The following is a 25,861-nucleotide window of genomic DNA, read 5'->3' on the forward strand; positions in this document are numbered from 1 at the left end:
TCTGGCCTCTCCTTGGCTTTCTCCGAGTTCTTGTCCCTTTGAGGGAATGTTTGCCTGGACAGCAGCTGCATCCTGGTGGACATGACAGTGAGTCACTCAAATAGTAGACGTGGTGAAGGAGCAGCTTTCCAGCCTCTGGCCGGTGCTCATCAGCAATCAAGGCCAAGGCTGAACTCAATGCCCCAGCATAAATGATGGTACTCCTCATAAGAATATTAGGCAGTTATTAAAAATAACATTTTCAAAGAATTTTTCTAACACTGAACAATGTTCATGACATGAAGTAAAATGAAAGAAAAGTATAAAACTCACATATAGAATATGGAATGGGATCCAAATTGTGTAAAAGACGAGCTGGAAGTATCGTAAAATGGTAACTACGATTATTGCTCCAGGTAAGATTACATTTGAGTTTTATGTTCTTTCTCATTATACTTTTAAAGTTTCTTAAATTAAGGATTTATGACTTTATTTACCAGAAAACCCCCAACTATTAATATTTTGAAAGACCAAGTCTGAGCTGATCTGCCCCAGGCCTCTGAAGCTGTTACAAGTTTGCATTTGTTATTCAATTCTGTTCTCTTCATGCGAGAGTTAGAAGGGGGTCAGCCGAGACTCCAAGGGCGACGAGAACGAGGCAGCCTCGCGGGAACGAAGACACGCTCACTGCGGATGTCAGCCAGCACTGCCCACCCTTCGCACGCGTCGTTTCCCTCCCCGCCCCCTCCCTGCCTTCTGCAGGGGCAGAAACGACAGAGGCATCTTCACCCACAGCAGTGGCAGCAAGACCACCACCACGTACTGAACGCTTACCACGTGTCAGACACTGGGCTAAAAGCACGGCCTGCCGTCTTATTTGATCTTTAAATCACAGTACCTTTACAGATGGGAAACCTGAGCTCAGGGAGGTTAAGTAATGAGGTGGGTACATCTTAATCTGTATAAACTTCCCCGGGGAAAGGAGTGGGGAGGTGCCCCAGGGAAGCTCCCGCCTCCTCTGCCCACAGGGCCCGCTGGACCCGCGGCCTTGGTCTGGGTTGGACAAGCCGGCTGGGAGGGTGTATCACCACCGACACATTTGTACGAATCTTTCTGACCAAGAGTGACAGCCCACTCTATAATAACGTAAGTCCGTGTGGAGAGACTTCAGTGATGTGACAGGTATGTCTCACTCCCTGGAAGGAAGGGGTGGAATGCTCTAGAGTCAGGAACGTGGGCTCCCAGCCGGCCCACAGCTGCACCTACCTTGCACTCACCCTCGATGGCTGTTTGCCTGACTGGTAATTTTGACGGTTTGAGAGGCCAGGCATCTTTCAGGCCTGTGGCCCCTGTGGATGACTCGGTGGGTCCCTGGGCAGTGGGGTCGTATCTGCCGGGACTGTGACAGCAGTAGATTGGGCCTCGGCGGGAGGCCCTCCTGTCCAGTGCTGGTGGGGGCCCAGTAGTGAGATGGGGACGCTTGCTGGCCAAATGGGCTGTTTGGAGCTGATGTTGCGAGAACACTCAGTGTTCTAGATGAGTATGCCCCGCCTACTGCACACAGACGTGCGATCCCACAACCCCACACTGCCTGCTCTGCTAATGTTCTATGGAGAGAACAACGCAGACTCTCTGTATAAAATACTATTTTTATTTTTTATTTTTAAAGTTTTTTTAAAGATGATTAATTTTTAATGATTAAGAGGAGAAGCAAGGGAGAAAAGAAAGGGAGAGAAACATCAATGTGTGGTTGCCTCCCACACGCCCCCTACTGGGGACCTGGCCTGCAACCCAGGCATGTGCCCTGCCTGGGAATGGAACCAGTGACCCTTTGGTTCACAGGCTGGCATTCAGTCCACTGAGCCACACCAGCCAGGGCTAAAACATTATTTTTAATAAAACAAAAGCAATTCATTCATGAAGACATGGCTACAAGGTTAATCAGTACCAAATGCAACTTGAATGTTTTTCTAAAATAGTCGTTTCAGCCTTGAGGACTAGTTTCCCTCGGGCCGTAGCCTGGGTAGAGGACCCAGTACAGACTTAAAAGCTCAAGGGTGGATTCTTCTTCCTGATTCAGAGTCACATGCTCTTGAGGTCCCTGAAGACGACATGAGCTGCGTTGCGCCCAGCAGCTCCCATGACACCGCCTCCTGGAAGAGAATCTCCTGTGAACCAAAGCTGCACTCACCCCCCAACCCCGGGGAGGGGACAGGGCCAGGGCTTGCGGGGGACCCTCGGCCACGCAGAGTGGAGATGCCTGAGGGAGGTGCTTGGGCCGCGGGCATCAGAACCACCCTGACGACCATGAAGACAGATTCTGGGCCCACCTACAGGTTCCTGCCTCAGAGCTCGGGGCAGGGGCCGGACATGCGATCCAAGGAGGTGTCCCCTGTCAGTGCGAGAGCCGATGTGCTAGATGACAAGACTCTCACTCAGCACGTGCAAGACTGAGGGCTGGAGGGGGAAGATGTGGACGTAACAAGCCTTTCTGGGAGGTCAAAGCCCACACAGTGCAGAGAAGGCAGCAAGACGAAGTGACCTCAGCGAGGTCAGGTAAGCCTGCGATATGTGCAGGGAAGAATTCGTGCATCGAGAAACTTAGCTTTACTGGATCCTCACTAGTATAAACCATGGAGGGGGAATGTAGGGACCTGGGTCTCTCAGTCCCACACCAGAATTTGGAGAGGTTTCTCTGGGACACACCCTCAAACCTCACGAGGCGGCGGCGTGAGCTACCTGACCTGCGGGCTGCGGCCAGCCGGGCAGAGGCCACCGTGTTTCCCCGAGAATTCTGCGAGTTATGAACATGGGGGATGGCTTCTTCTTGTGGGAGTCCCGTGCCCCTGCCCTCTGTCCCTGCCACCCTCACTGTTTTTCTGGTCCACCTCTGCATGCCTCTGATGTCTGGCCAGCCCTCGCACCGCACAGATAGGGTAGGGGGACGGCGGGTCGCTCACCAGGGTGGGCCCCGCTTCCGCAGAGGTACAGGCCCCGGAGGGGGCAGCGGTAGTTGGCGTGCAGGGGCACGGGGCGGGCGAAGTAGAGCTGGTCCAGCGTCATGGCGCCATGGAAGATGTTCTGTGGAGGCAGAGCCGCAGTCGTTAACTGAGGGGTGCTGTGGTCTTCACCCCCTTTGCAGGCCTCTCCCCCTCCCTGGTTCTGTGGGAAAGGGTCTCCTTCATGCGGTTTCCTTGGTGCTTAGGACACAGAAAGGAGAGGGGTGGAGAGGAAATGGGTGTGTGTCCTGGGGCCGGGGCTAAGTTCTCCAGAGGCATCTTGTCAGGAAGAGAGAAGGGTGGGGACCATCTTCAGAGCTCGAGGAATCTGAGTGGGAGATTTTAGAGCGAGATTCTCAACGTTGGGATGTGGACTAGGACCCCCGCTCACTGTTCGGACTTAGAGGAATTTGACATATTTAGCTGCTGGCACGTTCTTCTTCGACTAAGACGCTCATCTGAGCCTGGGCCCCGGGGCCGTGCTCCAGCCAAGCACAGTGAGTGGCAGACAAAGGGCATGGGGGTCTGAGCTCGGTTCTGCTCCGATGGCCTGGGTTGGACCCGCCAAGCGGAGGGTCAGCCTCGTGCGGCTGGTCTGGACGAGCAGGACAACATCTGCAGGACGTCGCCACAGGATGTCTTTCCAGCCAACGCTCTCAACGCGTCCCAGACTGAGCTCATTCTTGCCCCTCAAGTCTGCTCCCTCCCGTCTCCCCTGCCTCAGTGGGTGACACCACCTTCGTCTCTTTGGCCTCCAGGCTGGATCCTCCACGCCACCTTCACCTGACCTCCACACGCAGCGCATATTGTCACCAAGACTTCTAACTCCTGCCCACCCCCCATGCCTTCTTCCACACCCACCATTGCTTCCCTTCCCACCGCCTGGCCTCTTTTGTTCTACAGCTGGACCACTGTGGCCCAGCAGAAACATAACATGAGCCACAGATACGGGTTTTATCTTCTAGTAGCCACATTGAGACTTCAAAAAGGGACCAGTGAAATAGATGTCAATATATATTTCATTTAACCCAGGAGATCCAAAATATTACCATTTCAGTATGGGATCAGCATAACAATTATTAATGAGACACTTTACACGTTTCTCACACTAAGTATTTGTGATTGGGTGTGCTCGTTACACCCGCAGCCCATCCATTTTGGCCGAGACACACTGACGCCATCAACAGCCCCATGAGGCTGGTGGCTGCTGTGCTGGAACTGGGCTCCTAGCTGGTCTCCCGGCCCCCAGCCTCAGCAGGCTTTTGAGGCATCGACCCGAAGTCCAAGGACATGCTGCCTTAAGGGAGGGAGCTCCCTCTGAAGACATTCAAATGGGATAGGCTGACATGGATGTCTAGTCGAAAGGGCCCCCACCCTGGTGGCCTTCTCAGCAGATGTCATCTCTCCTGCTTGCATCTCTCTACTTTTGCCTTGCTCCCTAGATCTGCCCCCTTCTCCGTCACCATGGTCTTTGTCACTGTCCTCCCTTCCAGTGAAGGCCATGTGTGCAGCAGGGTTGCAGAGAGAAGAATGTGACGAGGGACCCCCGCCAGGCATATCCTTACCCCTCCAGGAAGCCCAAAGATTCTCTCCAAATCTGAGGGTGTGAGGACGTCTCTGCCCACCACGGAGCCCTTGAAGCCAGGGGCGTAGGCCTCGACACAGTCGAACACTGGCGGGGAGACAGCAGGGTGTTGGGAGGAAGAAGAGGAGGTGTTATGGTTCACAACTTGGCAAACTGACTATACATCATTAAACTACCCACTTAAAATGGGTTTATTTTAGCATATGCAAATTATATCTCAATAAGCAAAACAAAAACAAAAACAGTCCATAGGCAAATAAATAACAGCACAAAGGCCTATGGGTCTCGGGCTGGTCCAGCCTCCACTCTTTCTCACCTCCTTGACCCAACCCTGGACAGAAAGGTATTTGTCTCCTTTTGACTATGCAAAGCTTTCTTCGCCTCACTGCTTTGCTCAAGTGGTTTCTTTTGCTTGGAATGCACTTTGCTACTGCACTCACTCTATTCATCCTTTCAGGCCCAGCTCCAATGTCCCCCCTTTGGGAAGCTCTTCGTCTCTCTGGCTCACCGCTTCCTCCTTCAGTTCACGTGGTGCCTTGTACCGTAAGATGTCTCTTCATACTCAGCCTGCAAGCAACCCGAGGGCAGCAACTGACTTTCTGACTTTTCTTAGCCCAGTACCTGACCCTGGAAGGCACTCACTTTGTAGATTTAGGTTCCCTTGGGGACTTCTCTCTGCCTTGGGATAGAAACTGAAGATGTTCATCCCGAATGGGGTAGTCAGGCGGAGAGGGGTCCATTCAGACCACAGAACCCGCCGGCACACGAGACAGGACAGGCTGGTCCCCTTTACCTCTGTCTGCATAAGCATTTCTCTCCTGCTCGTCCCAGACTTTGCCTCCAGCCAAGGTGTAGGGCGTGTACTGCGTGAAGAGGGAGACCACGTGGCAGCCGGGGGGAGCCAGGGTGGGGTCCAGCGAGGAGGGTATGCAGAGCTCAATCATCGGCCTGTGATGGGAGGAGGGATGGACGGATCTGAAGGGGCAGTTGCCCCAGAAAAAAGGGGCTGGGGGTTGCTCTGAGGTGACAGGGGACAAAATAAAGACACGGGACAAGATGAAAGCATGGCTGGGCCCACTGTCACTGTAAAGGCCATGGTGGCTGCTCACCAGCATGGGGTCAGTGGCCGCTAGGAGCGTCCAGACTACCCCGGAGGGGCTGGCCCAGCCCCGAAGGCGTGGCCTGTCCCTGCCTTCCTCTACTTCACAGCCTGTAGAACAATCAGGGTCTCAAATGTCCCCAGGGTCCGGACAGACAACTTGAATGAGTGAGGAACCAGGCGAAGACAGCAGGCGCCCAGGCAGCCAGATTTCGACCACACTCACCGGCCTGGTGGGGACCTTTCCCGAGCAGGCCAGGTGAAGCTGAGCTGCTTGGGCAGCCTGACACCCCGAAGCGGGGCCTGCTTCCTGCCCCTCCCTGTCTACAGACCTGCCCACCTAAAGCACATTCCTCCTCCAGTCTCCAAACACGACCATCCTCAAGATGGCCACAAGAAATGCCCCTTCTTCCTGCACCACCCCCACCCCTGCCCCCACTTGCAGTGTGTCCTCTGAACTCACACGTCCACCAGGCATCTCCGGAGTAACTTGTCCAAGCCTGAGTGCCTGGTATCCCCTAAAGCCTGCTCCTCCCTGAACACAGCACCTTCCCGTTTTCATCAAAAAGAAACACCATCTTCCTGTGGCTCCTCTTTCTCACCCACACCCTACTTCCTGTTCAGCAGCAAATCCTGGCAGCTTTACTTTCAAATACCCAGTATGTGGCCATTTCTCACCACTTCCACTGCCCCTATCCGGATCCGGGCCACCATCCTTCTCCCTTGGATTCTGCAATAGTGACAAGTTACAACAGACACCCTTTTTCTCCACACAGTGGCCACCATGGTCCTTCTAAAGTGTAAGTCAGGCTTTGCACAGACTTCCCTGGGATAAAATCCAAGAGCGGTCGACATGGCCCAGCAGATGCGGCCGCTGCGGCTCAGCCCCTGCCTCCCACCCTTCATTCCCAGGTTCTCTTGCTCCAGCCACTCTGGCCTCATCCCTGTGCCTCCAACACGGTACCACCCTCCTTCCCCAGGGCCTGTGCACCTGACTTTCCCTCTGCCTCGCTGTTCTTCCTTGGATACCCATAAGACCTGCATTCTCACTTCATTCCGGTCTCTGCTCAACGTCATGTTATCAGAGAAGCCTCTTCTGACCTCCTGATAAAGACTAACACCCTCTCCTGTCCCCCGACCCATTTTTCTCCATACCATCCATGCATCATCACCTGTCTTGTCTCCCCCACAAAATGTCAGTGACCTGAGGGCAGAGGCCTTGCTGCTTTGCGCCCGGGTCCCTGGACTAAGCCTGGCACAGAGTCGGAGCCCCCAAATATTTATGAATGGGTAAGTGGACTTTGCCCTCTACCCTTCTCTCAGGGCACACATCCTCCTTACTGCGTGCTACACACAGCTGTGTGCCTGCCTTGTAACTCCATGTGTGTGCCATGCCTCCACCTGGTCCCCCGCCCCCAACCAGGGCCTATACAGCGACTGGCACAGGATAAGTTGTCAACAAGTTGTGGTGGACAGTTGACAGCAGGGAAAGATGCTTGCTCCTGCAACGTCCCTGCCTGTTCCCAGAAGGATGGAAACACGGCTGGGGTGCAGGGGGAGGTAGGCAATGCCTTGTTACAAGGTTTGGACCAAGGCAGATGATGAGAGGTAAGAGAAACTATAGAATCGGCTGAGTGTGTGCCTTTGGGTGGGCTGCTGAACTGGATAACTGCCTTTTTCCTCCCAGAAAGCGTTTTCCCCAATTCTTTCCAAACGCCAGCATGGACCCTTCTGCGGTCCTTCATTCTTTCTGCTAACCTGTGACATTTGGCCGAACGTGTCCGACTCACCTTTTACCTGCCTGGGCCCACAGATTTCTGGCCTGGGATGCATTTCCTAGCCTTGGAGTCTACATATAGATTGAGGCAGACCCCACGTCATTGTGAGTATTTAACACCAGGTAGAAGAGCCAGTGCCTACTGGACAGGCCCCCCCCCCCCCACCTCACCAGGACCCTGTGTGGGAGCACCCCAGGGGATGCAAAGCCCAGGGACCACACACCTGCGGGAGGGCCGGCCATCCGCCGCATCCTCAAAGGCCTGATGGAGCAGGTGGGTGTCCTCACAGTTCAGGTGGATAGAGCACTGGTGATGGGGCAGCGGCCGGCCCCCGGGAGCGTTGGGGGCTGCCAGGAAGTCAGGCAGCCTGTTGAGGGCCACTGAGAAACCAAAGCGGGGGAGGGGTCAGGGCCCAAAGGCCTGTGTCCTCAGACCCCCAGGATCCTCCTCTACCCATCACCTAGTGTTAGACTAGGAAGAAAAAGTATGAACAAGTGTTTCACTTTTAAGCTGGGGGGCAGGCTCGAGGTCGGGGGTAGAAATGACGATGCAGGTCAGTTTCCTGCAGACCTGGACGTGGCTCACTCTGATCACGCAACAGAGGCAGCTCCACAGCGGGGTGGGCTTCTTACCATTGATCTTGGTGACAGGCGACTGGGTGTCCAGCTGAGAGATCCTCTCCACGAACTCTTTAGGAAGCCACTCCTGGAAGCAGACGTTTCCATAACAGGCCTTGGGATGGCTGAGGCCCCAAAGTGGCCGCCTCCTTCCTTTGCGCAGACTGGCCTCCTGCCCTCTACCCACTTCCAGAAGTCCTCTCCGCCCCTCAGAGATCGGCCACACCACCTTCTCTGGTAAGGCCCTCTCCTCTAACCACCCCTCCCTCTGGGACCTGCCAGCATCCCGGCTGTGAATGGCCCACACTAACTCCCGCTTTAGACACGCTGGTGGCCTTCAGGTCTCTTTCTCCTCTGGCCTCCTCTAAGCTCCTGGAAAACTTGATGACCTCAGAAGTGCCTTAATAAGATGCTTTCCTGACTAATGTTTGTTGGGTTTTATTAGCAGAATCACTCAGAAGAAGTGGTTCCTGCCCCCAGGAGCAGTCCCAAGAATGAGAGCTCCATGTGCATACACGTTTTGTCATCAATTTTAGGGACGGGGAGGCTTGGTCAATTGCAAAAATCACTCCAAACCCTCTGCCCTCCATGTATGCATGGCCCTTTGTGATGTCCTCCCGTTCTGACCCTGGGGCTGGCCACGAGACTAGACCAGTGTTGGGAAACAGGAAGCAAACAGACTCCTGAGAAGCACTTGCATGGTTGAGTTTGCTTGCTCTTGCCTCCTGCCAGGGGCTGAGAACGTGCTGGAGGATGAACGGCAGGTGGAGCGGAGCCAGGTCACCCCCGTCATTCCAGCAGAAGCTGTGCTGCACCAGCCGCAGCCCGCTGCCCCCTGGCACGCAAGCAGGCCAGGCCGAGGTCAGCAGGGCCCACCGGTTGACTCGGCGCTCATGGCGGGTGTATGAGCAAGCCCAGCTCAGCTGAACTCAACCAAGATCTACTGAATTCTCCAGCTCTTTGTGCTAAATCAGTATTTCTTGTCACATGCCCAGAAGTCATGTGGTGCTTTATTATGTGGCATTCAAATGGAAATGGATAATCGACCCAGACAGTGGAATTAGGGTTGGCTAGGAAGGAGAAATCAGGATAGCAGGAAAGTTGTATAAATAACTGGATTGAACGTCAGACCTGGGGTCCAGCTCTGGCTCTGTCCCTTGCCACCTGCATGGCCTAGGGCACCTCGCCTCTCCGGATCCCTCTCCTCACCTGTGCGGCTTCTTACCTGTTGGCTACCTACCTGCTAGTAAGAGAAGGACTGGCTTCCCCCCAGGGTGGACAGACTTGGCACCTGCATCCCCACCCCGTGCAGTCCTGGCCCCCTTGATTGCTCCATTTTTCAGCCCCTGTTGCATCAGACACCTTAACCTTTAACCCCCGGGCCTCACCTGTGGCGTCAGCTTCAGGAAGGTGATCTGCGGCGAAGCATTGGACAGCACCACCTTGCTCCTCACCTCTGAGCCATCTCGCAGCACAACTCCTTGAACGCTTCCTCCACTGCTCACCTGCACCTTCGCCACCGGCTGCGCCCCACAGGGACAAGGCCCCAGGAGCCCCCAGGAAGGAAAACTAGGTTAGATCCTGAAGGATTTCCATCCTCTGTGCTGCCCCTAGACATTCACAGCTTCGCTGTCCTAAGTCCACCCTGCCGGGCTCTGCAGCTCCTCAGTGAAGCCTTAGCCCAGCCCCTCCAACCGGGAGGCTCAGCTAGGTGTGGGCTGGTGGTGGGCAATTCGAAGGGGTTGCAGAGGAGGCTGGATCTGGTTGACAGTTAGTTGCTCAGCTACTAACAAGCTGTATAACCTGAGCCCCTGGACTCTGAGCCCCGCCTTATCCATTGGTAAAATGAGGGAACTTCCAAATCTGAGGTTTTATTCTGCCTTAGGATCCTAGCCAATCATCAGAGTAGGGAGTATAGGGGCCATTCACCTTTTCGGTGAAGATACTTGCTCCGTGTGCAGTGGCTGAGCTGGCGATGGCATCAGAGAGGGCACCCATGCCACCCTGGACATAGCCCCAGGCCCCCTGCGTCCCCTCCAGGCCCCCCATCATGTGATGCAGCAGCACATACCTGAGGGAAGATCATCAGAATCAGTGGCCGGAGTTGGGATTTAATCTCCCCAGACTTCAGGGTGCAAATATTTCATCCTGTCTTGTACCTTCAACCTCTCCACTCCCCCCAACCCTGTCCCACCAGCCTTTCTATGGGCTCTAGGCTCCTGTCAGAGTCCCTTGCTTCCCCATCTTGCATTCTCTCCCCATGAAAATGTGTCTGCAAGCAGCTTTGTAACAATGAGGTGACGATGCCCAACCCCCAGCCCCAGCTTTCTCCTGAGCTCCAGCCTGTGTGTCCACAGATATCTCCATTTGGATGGTGCCTTGGCAGGCATCTCAAACCCGCTGCTTCTCCACATTCCCCAGCCTATTCCTCCTTCAAGCTTCCCCATCCCAGTGAATGGCATCTTCAGCTTCCAAAAGAAGCCTGGTGTCAGTCTCACCTCCTACTAGTCTTTCACCACCTACATCCAATCACAGGCTGTCAGCTCCGCCTCCTCGAGAGCTTTCCTGCACCCCTGCTCCCTGCTGCTGCTCCTCTTCTCTCCCATCACCTGCTGCAGGAACCTCCTCCTGATTGGACCGCCTTCTCCTGTCCTTTCTTCCCTGCAGACCTCTCTCCTCGCAGAACTTGGAGCCTGATCTCAACACCCAGCTATGCTCCTGTCTCTTCCCTCCTTTCAGGCCCTCGCTGGCTCATTGTTGCTCTTCGGGTCCTGGCCAGATCCTGAACACGGTCCCCTAGGCTCATGCCTGCTCATCAGCCCCGCCCCTCAGCACGCTCCCACCGCACCCCTACCAAACCGCTCCTCTTCCAGTTTCTTGAATAGACCACATGGTTTCTCAACTCCCAACCTTTGCACACCCTGTTCTCGCAGCCTAGAGCCCCCTTCCTCCCTCATCTTTTACTTAACCAATTCCTCCTCTCCTTAGGGTCTCAGATAAAACATCTCTTTCTCATGGTGGGCTTCTCTGACTCCAGAGCGCGAGGTTCCCTGCTTCGTTTCCCCGATCACAGCGCTCTCGGCAATTCGCTATCATTACTGGCTCCGTGTCTGCCTTTCCCACAGGGTTTCAGCTCCATTTACCACTGCAGCCCCAGCACCTAGCACAGCCAAGTGCTCCATCAATATTTATTGAAAGAATTAATGAAGAAACAAATTACTTCAAAGCACATTTTACAACCTGGGTAGTAGCTAATCCTCCTGGAGACCCACAGAAAAAGGACAGGAGGCCCCAGCTGAAAGATCCACATTGTCTGTTTGATCACAGAGCTTGGCCAAGGTGTGGCCGCTGCTGCCAACCCCGCTTTTCCACGGCCCCGGGGAACCTGGGGCTGGCCTAATGCGTGCCGAAAACCTCTTCCAAAGGGCGCTCTCCTCCCTTGAGAGAAAAGCCACGTTGACAGCTTCTAGCTGCATCTTCCGGGACATCGGATATGGCCCAACACGTGGTGGCATCCTCCATCTCGACACACACACACACACACACACCTGCTCTCCCTTCCTGCTCCTTCGGGGGCTCATTGAGTCCTGCACGACTAGCGACCCCACAGTGCTGACTGCCTCCTCTCGGACCAGGCTGCCAGCACAGCCCACTCACAGAGCGAAAGGCAGCGTCCTACCCGCACAAAGGTGCCCGTGTGAGAGTGTGTCCTGGGACCCAGGGAAAGGATCAGTGGGAGATGGAGGGGCCACGGGGCTTCCTGGGAGGGGAGGAGATAGCGAGAGAAGAGGAGAAAAAGTGGGAAGAAGCTATGTTCATGGGAGCTGTCCCAGTGGGAGGTGGTGAGCGGCTTTGCTAACTGAAGGGCAGAGGGCAGTGGCTAAGAAGGAAGAGTTGGGGGAGGAGGGTCAGGTAACTTGGGCTGCGGATCAGCTCTGCCACTTACTAACTGTGTGACTGTGGGCAAGCTATTTTCCTTCTTGAGCCATGGCTCTCAGATGTTGTGAGCATGAGGGCTAGCTGGGTTGTGTATGAAGTGTGTGGCTTCGTGCCTGGTTCACGGGGGGAGCTCAGTGAGCGACAGTTGTTGTCGCTCCTCCGGTGGAATTCACTCCTCGCCTGCGGCCCCGCCTTGCCTCCTGCACTCACCCACTCCCCGGAGTGCGGGGACTTGTCATGGCTCCGATCACAGCGTCCGTTGCTAGAGTGGCTTTCAGAGGCTCGGACTCAAACCACTGATCCAGCACCTGGGGCAGCAAGATGGCGGGAGAAGGGAGGGCTCAGGGGCCTCTGGAGGAGAGAACACCTCCCTGCGAGGCCCAGCCCGGGGCCGGGGAGCCCCTCACCTTGGTCATCGGAGCAGTGAGCACCTCGTAGTACTGGGGCAGCCGGGCTCCCAGGGTGCGGCCTGGAAGAGGAGACCCATGAGACAGAAACTGAGACAGGCAAGAAGGAAACACTCTGATCAGCAATATCACCTGCTCCTTGGCCTGTAAAGCAGGAGTGACATGTCACACACCTGAGACTGATTGTGAGGATTCAACAAAGGTGTAAAAGGTTTGCAAGTTCATAGGCACTTAATACATTTTGGCTGCTGCAATTATTTTGGGAAAATTTTATTTTATTTTATTGATTATGCTATTACAGTTGTCCCATTTTCCTCCCCTTTATTCCCCTCTGTCTTGCTCCCCCTCTCCCACCAGCATTCCCCTACCTTAGTTCATGTCCATGGGCTGTACACACAAGTTCTTCGGCTTCTCCATTTCTTATACTATTCTTGCCCTCCCCCTGTCTATTTTCTACCTACCATTTATGCTACTTATTCTCTGTACCTTTCCCCCCATTCTCCTGCCTCCCTCTGTCCACTGATAACCCTCCATGTGATCTCCATTTCTGTGATTCTGTTCCTGTTCTAGTTGTTTGCTTAGTTTTTGTTTTTGTTTTTTAGGTTCAGTTGTTGATAGTTATGAGTTTGTTGTCATTTTACTGTTCGTAGTTTTGATTATCTTCTTTTTTATATAAGTCCCTTTAACATTTCATATAATAAGGGCTTGGTGATGATGAACTCCTTTAACTCGACCTTATCTGGGAAGCACTTTCTCTGCCCTTCCATTTTAAAAGAGAGCTTTGCTGGATAGAGTAAGTTTGGATGTAGGCCCTTGCCTTCATGACTTCAAATACTTCTTTCCAGCCTGTTCTTGCCTATAAGGTTTATTTTGAGAAATCAGCTCACAGTTTTATGGGAACTCCTTTGTAACTTGTACCTTACTCCCTTATGTTGACCTCTGTAAGGCCTGTGCCCTGGGTGGTAGCCGGCTTGGCTAGTCCACCCCCCGGATGCTGATTCAGAGTATCTCAAAGGATGACTGGGTAGTAAGGTGGTGAGGGTGGGGATCTGAATCTCCAGCTGTTGTAGCCCCTGTGCCTAGCCTAGTCTGGCACGTAGTGGTTGCTCAATTCATGTTCATTACATGAACATTTCAGCCTGAGCCTCTTGGATGGTAATCTGAGGGACAGTGCCTACTTTTGGCACGAGTGATAGATACTACTGGCTCCAATTCTCCTCCCCTCCCGCATCCACACACTTGGCCGTGTAACTCTGCAGTGCCTCCCACCCCCGCTGGGTTGCTCCTGCCCGACTCCTTGATTCTGAACTCATCCACATGGTTTGCTTGGCCAATGAGATGTTTGAAGATGTGATGCAAACAGCGGCTTGAAATTGGCCTGGACATCAGGGCTCCCATCTGCGCTTCTGCCACTGCTGCCGGAGGCCATGCCTGGACCAGCCTGCAGCTTCCAAGAGGAGGCTGAGAGGCACCTGGAGCAGAGCTCGGCCTCGACCACAAACGTATGTGTGAGACCAGACCAGATCAGCTGAGCCCAGCTGGATCAGCTGAACCATGCAGATTTGTGAGAAGCACATTTTTATTTTTAATGCCATTGGAGTTTTATAGTTTTATGCAGCAATTTTGTGATCATAGCTAACCATTTCAGTATTTTTCTAAAACAGAGAAGCCAAACTGGACTTTATAACCTAGAGGAGTGGTAGAAAAAAGTAGCATGCTTAGCCAAACTTCCCTTCACATAGCCATGGCAGACATTACTAACTGATCACAGAATTTTTCTTGCTGAGCCCAAATCTAGCATCCTCTTTGTATGGGGTGCCTCTTCAAACTCTCTTGGCCCCTATCTCTTATTCTAGCTGGCTGTGGCGACAGCTCCATGCCGGCCTCCTCCAGCTTCCCATGGTGCAGCCCACAGCACTCCCCTCACACCTGTAAGATGCGCCTCTTCATTTCTGCCTCGGGGCCCCTCTGGCACCACGACTGGACGCCCACAAACAACCATGGGTGCACAGCCCTGTGTGGGAATTAATAGCTCGTGGGGCAACCTTTGATCAATGGGATACAGAACCCGGTGCAGAAATGTTTCTCCTTTCCTCTCTTGGGAAGGGTCTCATGTGCATTTCACAAGACTTCAGAGGGTCCCCACGGGATCCTGCACCCTGTCGCCCACATGGTGGCCAGCAGGCAGCACACCCTGGTATCACTGCCCCCGTTTCCATGTCCACTCCTCCGTTCTCGGGGCCCCCTTTCCGAATGAACGACTCGCACGTACGCCTTTGTGTCGGGCTCTAGTTCTAGGGTACACCAGGCTGAGCCCCCCTCATAGACGCGCTCCAGGCCGCCCCTCTAAACAGACGGTGGCGGGCAGGCTGCCTTGGAGGCTCAGGCATGTGGAGGATCATGGAGAAAAGGAGCTCCGCTCCCTGAGGGTCGCACATCCTGCCCTCACGCCAGCCCTTTGGACTTACCCGCCTGCAGCAGGGGTGCGAGGGTGGCCAGTGACTTGAGCCTCTGCAGCAGGGAGCCCTGCCCGAAGGCCTCCATATCCACCGGGGCAGCGTCCAGCAGGGGGTCAATGGCTAGTGCCAAGCGATATATGAAGTCCTCATACTGGGGAAAAGCCTAGAACAGAGCCCCAAGTCAAGGCCCCACTGCCTCGAAGGGACACGGTCCCCCGTGCCTGGCCCTCCACGGTGCCCCCGTGTGGCCTGCCGCCCCTCAGCTGAGCCTTGTGGTTCCTCGGGCCCAAAGGGCCCAAAGCGGGGCCTCCTGAGCATGGCCGTGCCGAGTCACTCCCCGCGGCAGGAGCAAGGGGCTCGTGCTGGTTGAGACCAGTCGTCAGCCACAGAAAACTGGCAAGTACCTAGAGTGTGGTCTCCGTGATAAACCAAAACCTCTTAAAAGTTTCTTCTTTCTCTCCTGTCTGTCTACATGTTGCGGATAAAAGTAGGCTGTTTCCCTGAATCCCAGCACGCCGGCCACACTTCCCTGGTCTGCAAATCACCCATGTCCTCCCGCCATCAGCAGGAGCAGCAGTCTCCTCCCTTCGCCCCAGCAGCTCCCACGACGGCGTCCACTCAACATCGCCCCCCTCACTGCGTCAATGGAGGCCTTATCTTCATGTTCAGCCCAGAGCCTCTAATTTTTGTTTCATCTAGACTCACAGATACACCCACAGAATTCTCACAGTTGTTACATGAGGAAAGTCCGGTGCCGAAGGCCATCTGAGAAGTCTCGATGAACGTGAGGTTACACAGCTCTCTCCGCAGCAGTGCTTTGACACGGCAGCGGGCAGAGACAGAGCCGCAGCCCAGGCCCCGTACTTTCCATGCTGGGACGTACCTCTGCCTCCCACCCCCGTGGCCGGCCGCACTCACGGCCACAGCCGCTGTCCCACAGGCCCAGGGACCCGGCCTCGCCCGGATCCTCTCTGGTGCACCCGTGAGGGGCAGGGTTTGGAGAACCCTGTGTAGGTGGGGAGGGGTCCCCAACCCGCTGCATGGAGGATCGCTTTGAAAAAAAGCAACGCTCCCTCTGTGGTTCTGACTGTCGGCCAGGTCACTACTAGATCGACACAGCAAAAAGAAACACACATCGATTGTATTAACCTAGGTTCTTATAACAATGTCTCCACCAAGATACCAGTTAATGCTGTGCCTTCAGCTTATATCTGGGCTTAGTACAAAAAACAGCCATTCAAGGAATTGTTTAATACCTGCAAAACCAATCGCACCGGAACCACTGCATCCAACGACTCCTCAGACAAAGCTGCCCAACAACCCCCCCACCCCATAATGCACTCCTAGGGGAACAGCGTGCTCCTTGCAGACCCCGGCGCTCCCTTCAGCCGGCCTGCCTGCCAGCGCGGACGGCTTCTGGCCTTGGGCTGCCAGGGGCTGATGCCAGACTGAATGAACATTTATTACAACTCTCTTGTCCCAAATTCCTGATCCAGTTCATTCTATCCTTAATTGTGTCTGATCCGTCCTTAATCCTTCTTTTTGGCCTTCGTGTGCTTTAATACCGATAACCGCTGGGAGCAGGAGAGACAGGAAGCCCAGGCAGTGCGAGTGCAGAGCAGTGGATTCTCCACTGAAACGCAGCAGGCAGAGGCCACCGAACACACATGGGTCTGGGGGCCCGGTGTTCCTTGGCTTCTACCACTGGCCTCCATCCCCTTCTCCTCCCAGCGCCCAGGGTCAGAGGCTGGCACAGGCTGACACTCTCCTGGGGCGGGGGTGTGGCCTGTCCAAGCCCCCGAGGCCCCTGGACATGTGCTCTGGGACGACAAGAGCCCTCTGCCTCTCACGAGCTGCCTGCAGGCTGCAGAGGGAGGACGAGGCCAGCTGCTGGTCCCTTTCCCCACCTGGGCATCCTTCTGTGAGAACTGGGCGATCTGCTTCTGGTTTTCCGCCATGTCGGTGCCCAGAAGTAGGGACCTGGGCAGCTTGTTCCCTGTGCCTTCTTCCAGCAGGGGGGTGAAGGAGTGGGGGTTTCGAAGGTGGAGCTTCAGGCCGTGTTTCTGCAGAACACAGACAGAACACGCAGCCTTAGAAGAAATGTGTGGCCTCTGCCCTCGACCCTTCTCTCATCGGGTTTATGACCATGTACGTACCTGCATGCAGGTTCCCAAGGTCCTGGTTCCTATTTTTTAGTATAAGTGTATAAAAGCCCTCCTGCCCAGGTACTCTGTGGCAGATCATACCGTACCACACCATGACAAGCCACACTACACTATACCACGCCACACCACAATACACAACACCACAGCACACCATGCGACACCCTGCTGCCCTGTGCCAGGGACTGCACCGGAGTCTCCGGCGGCTCCCTCACACGCAGCAGCTCCGTGCATCTTCACCGGACAAACGCCATAGCAGAGGCTCAGAGAAAGTAACTGACTGAGCGAGGTCGCGTTGGGAGGTGGAGCGGGGTCTCCAAACCACAGCTCTGCGACTCCCGAGCCCTGGCTCACTCTCAGCACTCATCTGTAGCTTCCCCCACTCCGGAGATGAGTAATTAAAACTTAGAAAGACGCGATAAAGCAACAATCATGTGAAAATCTATATTTACAAGGTAGATAAATTATTCACATCAAGACATTTTATTTACTTTGCAGAGTCATTTACTCCATGGTCACCTTAAGTGGAAGTTCCCTCGATGTATTTAATATATGATTTACTTTACATGTATTTGAGTAGCACGTGGCAGTTTTCAGGAGTATATTTTTTTTAAAAAGTGTATGATCATGAGAAAATTTATATTCTGTGATTCTTAGTTTTCAGAAGCTGGGCTGTCCAAGAGAAGGGTCTACCCACACACCTACCACCACATCTGCCACTGGGCGTAAGCGGCGCATTTGCAAACTGCCTTCGGCTGGAGCGTGTGAGGGACCGAGGACCAGAGACCCTTGTGCAGCCTTGGCTGGATTCCATCCCGTCCTGGTTGGTGACAGACTCACTCTCTCTCCCCTCTTCCTCCTCCTCTCTCTCTCTCTCCCTCTCTGTTTTTGCCTCTCTTTCTCTTAGGGGCTCGGAGAGTAATTTTTAATGGGTTTCTGTAGTTACTCAGTTCAGAGAACTCCTCTTTGTGAAACAGTTCAGGCAGCCAAATTGCTGTGGACAGTGGCTCCACATCTTACTAATTTCGAACTGTAATTTAGAGCCAAGTCGGTGCTAACGTCACGGCAGCTCCCTGCACAGACAGCGAAGGACCTTTTCCTCGTGGGCGACAGCGGCACCAAGCAGGGGGAAGCTAGCACGCTCAGGGATGAGGAGGCCAGAGTTTACAAAAGAGGCAGCGATGGGTGGACGGAATCTGAAAGGGTGGGGGCAGCGTTGGCCAAGCCTGTGGACCAAGGTCAAGCTACCAGAAGGCAACGGGGGTGGACTGAGAGGTCTCACAACAGCCCAGGGGCCAGAACGGGTGAGAGTCCCTCTGACCTCCTGCGCAGACTGCTGCGGATGGTAGCAGGATCTACGGTTCAATCAGCCTCACGTCCTAAGACAGCTTTGCAAGCACAGAGTCTCAAGGGTTTAAATTGGGTCCCCATGAGGGCCAGACCAGACGCCAGAAAGTGATGGGCAGGGAAGGGGGGCGGGGTCCCCATCCAGGAAGGGTGTCAGAGTGCTGTGTGTAGGAACATGGGCTGGATGTTGCCAAATTCGTCCATCAAAAGAAGTTTCATTCTTATGTGAAATTTCCTGATTTTTAAGACACTGGCTGGGCCAGACAAAACCCATCTCCAGGAAGGTACCAAGGAGACTGTGTGGGACGGACAAGCCCTCAGGTGGAAGAGAGACCTCAGGTGCAGGGAATCATCGTGGGCACCTGACCCAGATGGAAGACGGAACTGACCCCTCCCCCACCCTGGTCTGGCTACAGGGCAGGGCTCTACCTTCAGCTCCAGGTCCGTGTAAATCTGTGGTCTCAGCAGGCTGAGAAGGTAGGATGCTCGGGAGAACTTGAACCCTGAAACCAAATCAGATGAAGACCGTTACCAGTGGCCACCGATGAGCCTCCTGCCTCCTGCCCCCACACCGCCTCTGGGGTCTCACCTGGAATGATCTCCTCCGTCACAGCCGCGCCCCCGATCACATGGCGCCTCTCAAAGACGGCCGTGCTCACCCCCAGTTTCTGCAGGTAGGCCGCCTGGGGGGCACACAGGGCCGTCCCTTCATCCCCGGGACGAGCCTGCGGCCTCGGGGTCCTCACCCCGGGGCCAGCCTGCCAGCCCTGCTCGTGCTGTTCTCGCCTCCGGGAGAGCCGTTTCCCTGGTGTGCCCTATACACTTGCACTTTCCCAAATGTCTTCTGTGATCAGACGTGATGGCTCCTGCCCCTCTAGTTCCCAGCTGAAGGTCACCTTCCCTCTGCCAGGCCCAGGTGCCTCTGTGGACTCAGGCCCCTCCCCCAGGCAGGTGTGAGCTCCGCCCTCCTCACAGGCCCCTGAGAGGCAGCACAGGGATGTTCCCCGAGGGCACTGAGCCAGCTTTGACCCTCCGGCTTCTAATCCTCTCTGCTGGGGCGCCTCCTCGGTGGCACCCAATCCCTCAGGCCTCCGTTTCCTCACCTGCAAAGGTGGGGCCAAGGATGGCGGTGCCCACGGCTCCTGTCCTGTAGGCCTCTGGGGGGTCACTGAGCTGGGCCCTGGCACACAGAATGCGCCCGATAAACGAAGCTAGGGCTCCAGTACAGCTTTATTTGGAGGAACAAACGGTGGAGGGGTTTACTCATTTTTCTCTAGCACTTCGTTGGAAATCAATAAATACCTGCTGATTAGAATTTGCCGGGCTTTGGGTCTATGCTGGTCCTTCACCATCACCAAGGTGACAACACGGACGGTGTAGCTCAGAACTCAGACTCTTTAAAAATGGTTTATTTGGCTACTACTAGGTGCCAGACACTGGACTGGATCATCTCGTTCAATCCAGCACCCTCAAGGTAGGAGTATAATTCTCCCCATTTCACAGATGAGGAAACTGAGGCTCAGTGAGGTGAATCACTCTCCTCAGGCTCATGGAGCCGGTGAGTACAGGAGCTGAGAATTGAATGCAGCTGCTCTGGACCCGGGTCTACACCCTGGTACGTCCCAGGAAGCAGAAAGAGCAGCGCCGACCTCGGGAAGCCGGCTTGGCGGTGAGCTGCAAGGCTCTGTTAGAAGGACCACCTGCGACCAGGGGAGTCTGAGGGCACAGAGACAGACAGAGCAAGCCCCCCTGCAGTTCTAAGCACAGACAAACATGGGACGGTGGGCCGCCCAAAAACACCACAGGCGCCTTTCTGGGCTGCGTGCCTGCCGCGGCGTCTCCAGTTCCCGCTCTCCTTCCCGCTCCCTACAGACCAGACTTATCGAGGTGCCGGTCAGAGTGCCCCCACTTTCTGGCAGTGCCCCTCGGGAGCAAACACCTCCTTCCTAGAGTCTCCCTCGAATCGTTCAACCAAAGTGCACATCGGAGAACCAGTAAAATGTTCTAGTAAAGCCGGTACGTCAGGGAAAGCACTGAGATTTAATGCCTGTCCCATCCCTCCCCAGCGTGGCCGAGTCCCCCATGTTGCTGTTCTAGAGCTGCCACTGCTTCTAGATGTTCCCCGTTCGCCTTGTGTCCTGCTACTCGCACGTGGACTCAGGTCTGAGAGGCACAGCCACAGGGTGGCCCCGGCGCAGCTTGGAGTGGCACTTCCTCTGCTGCGCTGGCTTCCTCGCTGTCTCCAGGGTGCACGTGGGGCCCTGTGGCTGCTGCGGCTCCAGCAGGGCCCACACCCGGCGGGGGTGCACGGGGTGCTACACACAGGAGTGCCCGCAACCTGGAGCAGACGGCCCCACCCAGCTCTAGTCACCTGGCCCCCAGGCTCGAACCCGTCTCCCGGGCTGTGCCAGTCCCACACGTCCCCAGCTCCACGTGCACTATGGAGAGGCGAGGAGAGGGAAGGGAGTCCCTGATGTCCTCTTTAACTACTGAGGGTGTCCGTTCCAGCTGGCCGCTGGTGAGCACCAGGCAGAGGGCACCAGCCTGCCTTTCCTTCTCTCTGGAGGCCACTGAGAGCTACACTCCCATGGCCGGTGAAGTGGGGCAGAGGGGGAGGTACTCACTGCCACCAGCCCGTTGTGACCTGCAATGACATGGGGAGAGGGGAGGAAGCAACACCGGTCAGTGTGAAGACAGACACATTCCTTGAGTACTGGGGCCACCCCTCCCTGTCCCTATGCCTGTGAAGATGCTGGAGGGGTGGCAGAAACTCGGGGAACCCCTGAATCTGCACCTGGATGTTGGCACAGCCTCTAGCTTGATGCCTTAAAACACCTGGCCTTTCGGGCTCAGAAAATCCCGGTTCTTCCCCGCCTTGAAAGATGCCCTTTCACCCAGGCTTGGCCAGGGGTGTGCTGCATGAGGGGCGAGGAGGGGTCTGTGGGCGTCAGGTGGAAGCCGAGCTTCCGTCACTTGGGGATGAGTGGATGACTGTCGGGGGCAGCGTCACAGTTTGCTTGGCAGGGGCAAGGGGGAGGAGGGAACGTGGCTGGTTCGCTGAGGCTGCAGGTCTCCATCTCCATGGCACCAGTGGCTGCCCGGCAAAGCGCTGGGCATGTGGACGGCTGCTGTCAAGCCTGGCTTGCGTCACCAAGTGTGGCTCACAGTAGGGCCCCGGCAGGCTTCGGCACATGGGTTTGTCTCTGTCAGTCCCGGTGCCCCCAGAACAAAACAAGCGCAGTCCGAAAGGAAGTCACAAACATGCAGTTGCCACGTGTGCTAGAGTGGCCACTGTGGTTCAAGGGTGCCAGAATATCAGGCAAACTCACCTATCTTACATATAAAGTTTCTTTCTGAAAATCTTAGGGGGTTAGGAGCCCTAGACTTGGCTTGGGATCCCTGTTCCGCACGAAGCCCACTGCCGGCAAGGGCCTCTCCAGCTTTGAGAAGCTTCAGGGTCACCTGGGGACTCTTGCAAATGCTGAGTCTCCCAGAGTCTCCTCAGCAGGCTGTTGGCGGGGCCTGGAACGGGCTTTCTCACAGGCCCCCAGGTTGTCTGATGCAGGCCGCCCTCGGGGCTGAGCGGCCTCCTCTTTCCTTACTTTCAGGAGAAGGTGCAGCTGCCCACAGAGAATCCCCGTGGGGCAGAGAACAGGCCCCTGTCGTTTTCAGGGAAGGGGGCAGGGCTCAGTCTGGGCCACACGGCGTGTGTCCGTCCTTGGAGATAAGAGGTCGCCCTGTGTCTTCAGAGTGGTCAGGAGAGGACTGTGTTCTCTGAGGACCAACCTGAATGCCGTGTTGACTCAAATAAAAATGCTCAGCTGATAACTTCGCAAACATCCACAAACAGGGGAACAGCAATGACCCATGTGATGGATTTCTTCACAGCTGAGCTGATTTTGTTTTAAATTTTCCGCATAGAAACCCCCGCGGTTTTAGAGGTCACTGAGCCTGTCATCTGCGTGAGGGATCTGGAGCACGGAGTTCCCAAACCCCTCCCACACGGGTCCACGGGAAGAAACGCACCCCGCTCTGTGGCTGGCACAGCCCCCACATGCACGTGCATTTCACAGAAACAAAAGTTTCACATAACAAAACTGATATTAACTCTTGTCATGTGATCAGCAGGTGATGGTCTATTTGATAATATTTTATTTTTTAAAATGCTGGTGGATGTACTATTTTTACACACTTTTGAAAATTCTCTTAGGAAAGTTTGAAAATTACTGCTGGGTGGGACTCCTGAATGGGTCGCAGCCTGCAGTTTGAAGGGCCCTGGTCTCGGATACATACAACTGCGAGGCCAGCGTCTGGAGCTCAGCCTGGCTTCTGCTGTTTACCAGGTGCAGCCCTGGGAGAGTCCGTTTAAAGGCCAGGAGCCTCGCGCTTCTTCATGTGTAAAACTGAGGGGACGCTGGGGACCTTGCAGTGTCCGCAGAGAGAGTGACCAATAATATATGCAAAGCCCGATCCTTAGCAGCCCCACAATAAATGGTAGCCATTGGTTTTTTAATTACTGCTGATTATAAATCTTGGAAAACTAATAAAGGCTTCCAGGCAACCGGGTTCCAGTTCAGTCATCACAGATAAGCCCTCAAATGCACAAACACACTTCAAATGACAAAGGTCGAGAATCTCTCCTCCCTCCCCCCTCCACCCCCACCCCCCGGAGTCCTGGCTGAAACCTCCCTGGCTTCTGGTGACCTCCCCTTGGCCCTTGAAGTGGCCTTAAGCTGCAGGCTCAGCTAATCTCCAGGCCCGACTCCTGGAGTCCTTAGGCAGTAGGCACCAGGGCTCCACGGAGAAGCTGCTCTGAACCAGGGTTTGTGAACAAGGGCTCCCGAACGTGTGGGCTGCAGCTGCCTTTACGGGATCCACTCAAAGGGCTGGTTAGACGTGCTGACCTCCGGGGTCACCTTCTGTCCTGAGAATCCTCATCACGGGTTCAGAGCCCAGGAACCTGCACTTTCACAAGCTCCTGGGTCATTCTTAGGCACACTCTTGGGTGACTAAGTCAGGGTCATCATCAAGGTGGCTCCCAGGTGCTGGTGGGACTTCAGGGGTGCAGAGGTAAGACTCGTTGCTGTGTCGTGTCCGCAGCAGAACCCTGGTGGTGAACGGCACAGAGAACGGAGGGATGTTCTTCCAGAATCCAGGAACTCGCGCCCGAGTGAGGAGAGTGCCCCGGCGCTGGAGGAGGTGTGGAGTTCGGGTGTGAGTCTTCGCTGTTCCACTTCTTTCACTTTCTTCTACTCTTTAAGGTGATGAAAGTATCAAACATTTGGGGGAAAACTATCTGCATTTGTCAGTTGCAACCATAGGTTGGCTACTGAGTTTGGCAAAAGTCACAGAGATTCAGCGAGAACGAACCAGCCGCCTGGAACTTACAGCCCCGCCGCTTTACCTGTAAAACGGCCGCGCCGCTTTCCATTCAGCCACCAGGAAATGGCTGCCGGTGTGCGCATGCGCACCTTCCCAGCTGTCTGTAGGGCGCGTCCCCTGCTCAGTCCCATCACTGTCTCTCTGTATAAACCAGCTGGAAATAATGTTGACAGCCGGGACTCAGGCCCTTCGTGAGCGTGAATGGCTGGCCCTGGGGAAGTGCAGCCTGGTCCTGGCCTGGTCCTGGCCTGCAGCCGCAGGGTCACCAGGGAGAACTAGGCTCTGCAGCCTGGGTCAGCGGGCTGCAGCGGGACCACTGTTGCAGATCCCACATCCCACACGTGCAGGGCGGCGGGGGCTCACCCTCTGCGGACACGCACTAGGGTCTCTGGGACTCGTTTCTACTTCTTCCTAACTGCTCCCTAGCAAGCAATTTTGGTTTCCTCTGGGGATGGGTGGCCTTAGCAATGAGGCTGTGGTGATCAGAACTCAGGGCACTTGGGTGGCTGGATTTCACCGGCCTGTTATCCCAGGGCTCTTTCCCTCTAACCGTCACACACCATATGCTTTTCAGGAATACGGCGACCAGCAGATTTCACAGGAGGTGGAATGACCTAGTCCCCCCTCATCATTCTAGATGGCGAGGCACAAGCCCAGAGAGCGCAAGAATCTGCACCAGGCCACTCAGCAAGTCCACGGCCGAGCCAGCCTCAGCCCCAGAGCCTGCTTGCAGACTGGTGGGCTTTCCACTGCAGCCTCTGCTGTCACTTGCCCCAATTCCTGACTGGCTTGTGCCCAGGACACAGGGAAGGTTGGGAAGGGGGCCCTCCCAGCTCTCAGCGCTGGATCAGCCCACTTTACCTGCTCCTATCACCACCGCGTCGTACTCGGGCTTCAGGCGTGCCTTGGCTTCCCGGTGAGCGTGTCTCCGAGCAGGGCAAGGAGAGGCACTCAGGACCCTGCAGAGGCCTCGGCCACTTGCAGCCATTTCTGCCCAGCACTGGACCAGGAATTTGCCTGCAACCAGCGTTTGCCCTCCTCAAGCAGGGGGAGGAGCAGGGCCAGCGCAGGACAGGGGGAGGAGCTGCAGTCCTGGGGCCGTTCTTGGCCTCGGGCCACGGTCGGGCCATGGTTTAACGGAGGCGGCTGAGCTGCACATGCCCCGGAGTCCACACAGGACAGAGCGGCAGGAGGTCGCCTGCAACGCTGGCAGAAGTGGTACCGCCTCCAGGCCTCCAGAGAGTCACCTCTGTGCTGATGGTTCTCCAGGGGCTCGTGTGTGCCAGGCGCTGTGCCAGCCCGGGACTCCCGTTTTACAGATGGGGGCACTGAGGCTCAGAGGAGGGTGTGCAGCCTGAGTGTCCCCTGCGCTGTCCCATTTCTCATTAAGGAATTAAATGTCTGGGATGTGCTGAGCGGGAAATCTGAGACTCGAGTCCAACTTGGCTCCCACTCCCTGTGCTGCTGGCCTGTAGGGTGGTGAGCCCTGCAGGGAGCCCAGGGCCTCAGCAAAACTGGGGGGAGGGGGCGTGCCTGATGCTGGGCCCGAGAGGGCAGCATGCTCTCTCCCCCAAATGCTTAACCTCCATGAGCTCAACAGGCTGCTGCAGGGCCTGAGGGGCCTGGGGTCAGCTCACTCGTCTGACATTCTTGGAGCTCACCTTTTCCTTTTTAAAAAGGTTTTTATTTATTTATTTTCAGAGAGAGGGGAGGGGAGGGGAGGGGGAGAAGGAAAGAAACATTGATCAGTTGCCTCTTGCACGCCCCCAGCTGGGGACCTGGCCCACAACCCAGGTGTGTGCCCCGACTGGGAACCGAACCAAACTGGAGACCTTTAGGTTTGTGGGTGAGACGCCCAACCCACTGAGCCACGCCAGTCAGGGCTACATTTTTCTTTTGATAGCCTGGACATTTCTGTCTCCTGGCACCTTTCCCAAGAATCCTCAGAGATTAAAGATTACCTCTGCAAGTATCTTGAGCTAAAACACCTTCTTACTACCCCCCACCTGTCTTGAATTAGGGGTGCCTTTGTTCTTGGCCTGTTCATTAGTAGGCTGCTCCCCTGTAGGAACAAAGCCCCCCAGGAGGTGGGCGCGTCCACACTGCTC

At 55.4% G+C, this 25,861-nt stretch overlaps 1 protein-coding gene across 1 annotated transcript; it reads right to left on the reverse strand.

Annotated features, from left to right (window-relative positions):
• Positions 1-1,766: 1,766 nt before the first annotated feature.
• PYROXD2 (pyridine nucleotide-disulphide oxidoreductase domain 2) lies at positions 1,767-24,788 on the reverse strand. The gene is made up of 16 exons (XM_045853725.1): positions 24,615-24,788; positions 20,996-21,015; positions 18,961-19,054; positions 18,801-18,874; positions 16,770-16,925; positions 14,872-15,025; positions 12,404-12,465; positions 12,207-12,304; positions 9,987-10,128; positions 9,446-9,580; positions 8,073-8,145; positions 7,664-7,820; positions 5,357-5,511; positions 4,544-4,650; positions 2,940-3,060; positions 1,767-2,132 (listed from the first exon to the last, which is right to left on the reverse strand). Exons 1-16 carry the CDS (start codon positions 24,739-24,741, stop codon positions 2,062-2,064), a joined length of 1,746 nt encoding a protein of 581 aa, XP_045709681.1. The 5' UTR covers positions 24,742-24,788; the 3' UTR covers positions 1,767-2,061.
• Positions 24,789-25,861: the final 1,073 nt, after the last annotated feature.

This window comes from Phyllostomus hastatus, unplaced genomic scaffold, assembly GCF_019186645.2.
Source record: "Phyllostomus hastatus isolate PE091 unplaced genomic scaffold, TTU_PhHast_1.1 phas_scaffold_1066, whole genome shotgun sequence".
Classification (NCBI taxonomy): Eukaryota; Metazoa; Chordata; class Mammalia; order Chiroptera; family Phyllostomidae; genus Phyllostomus; species Phyllostomus hastatus.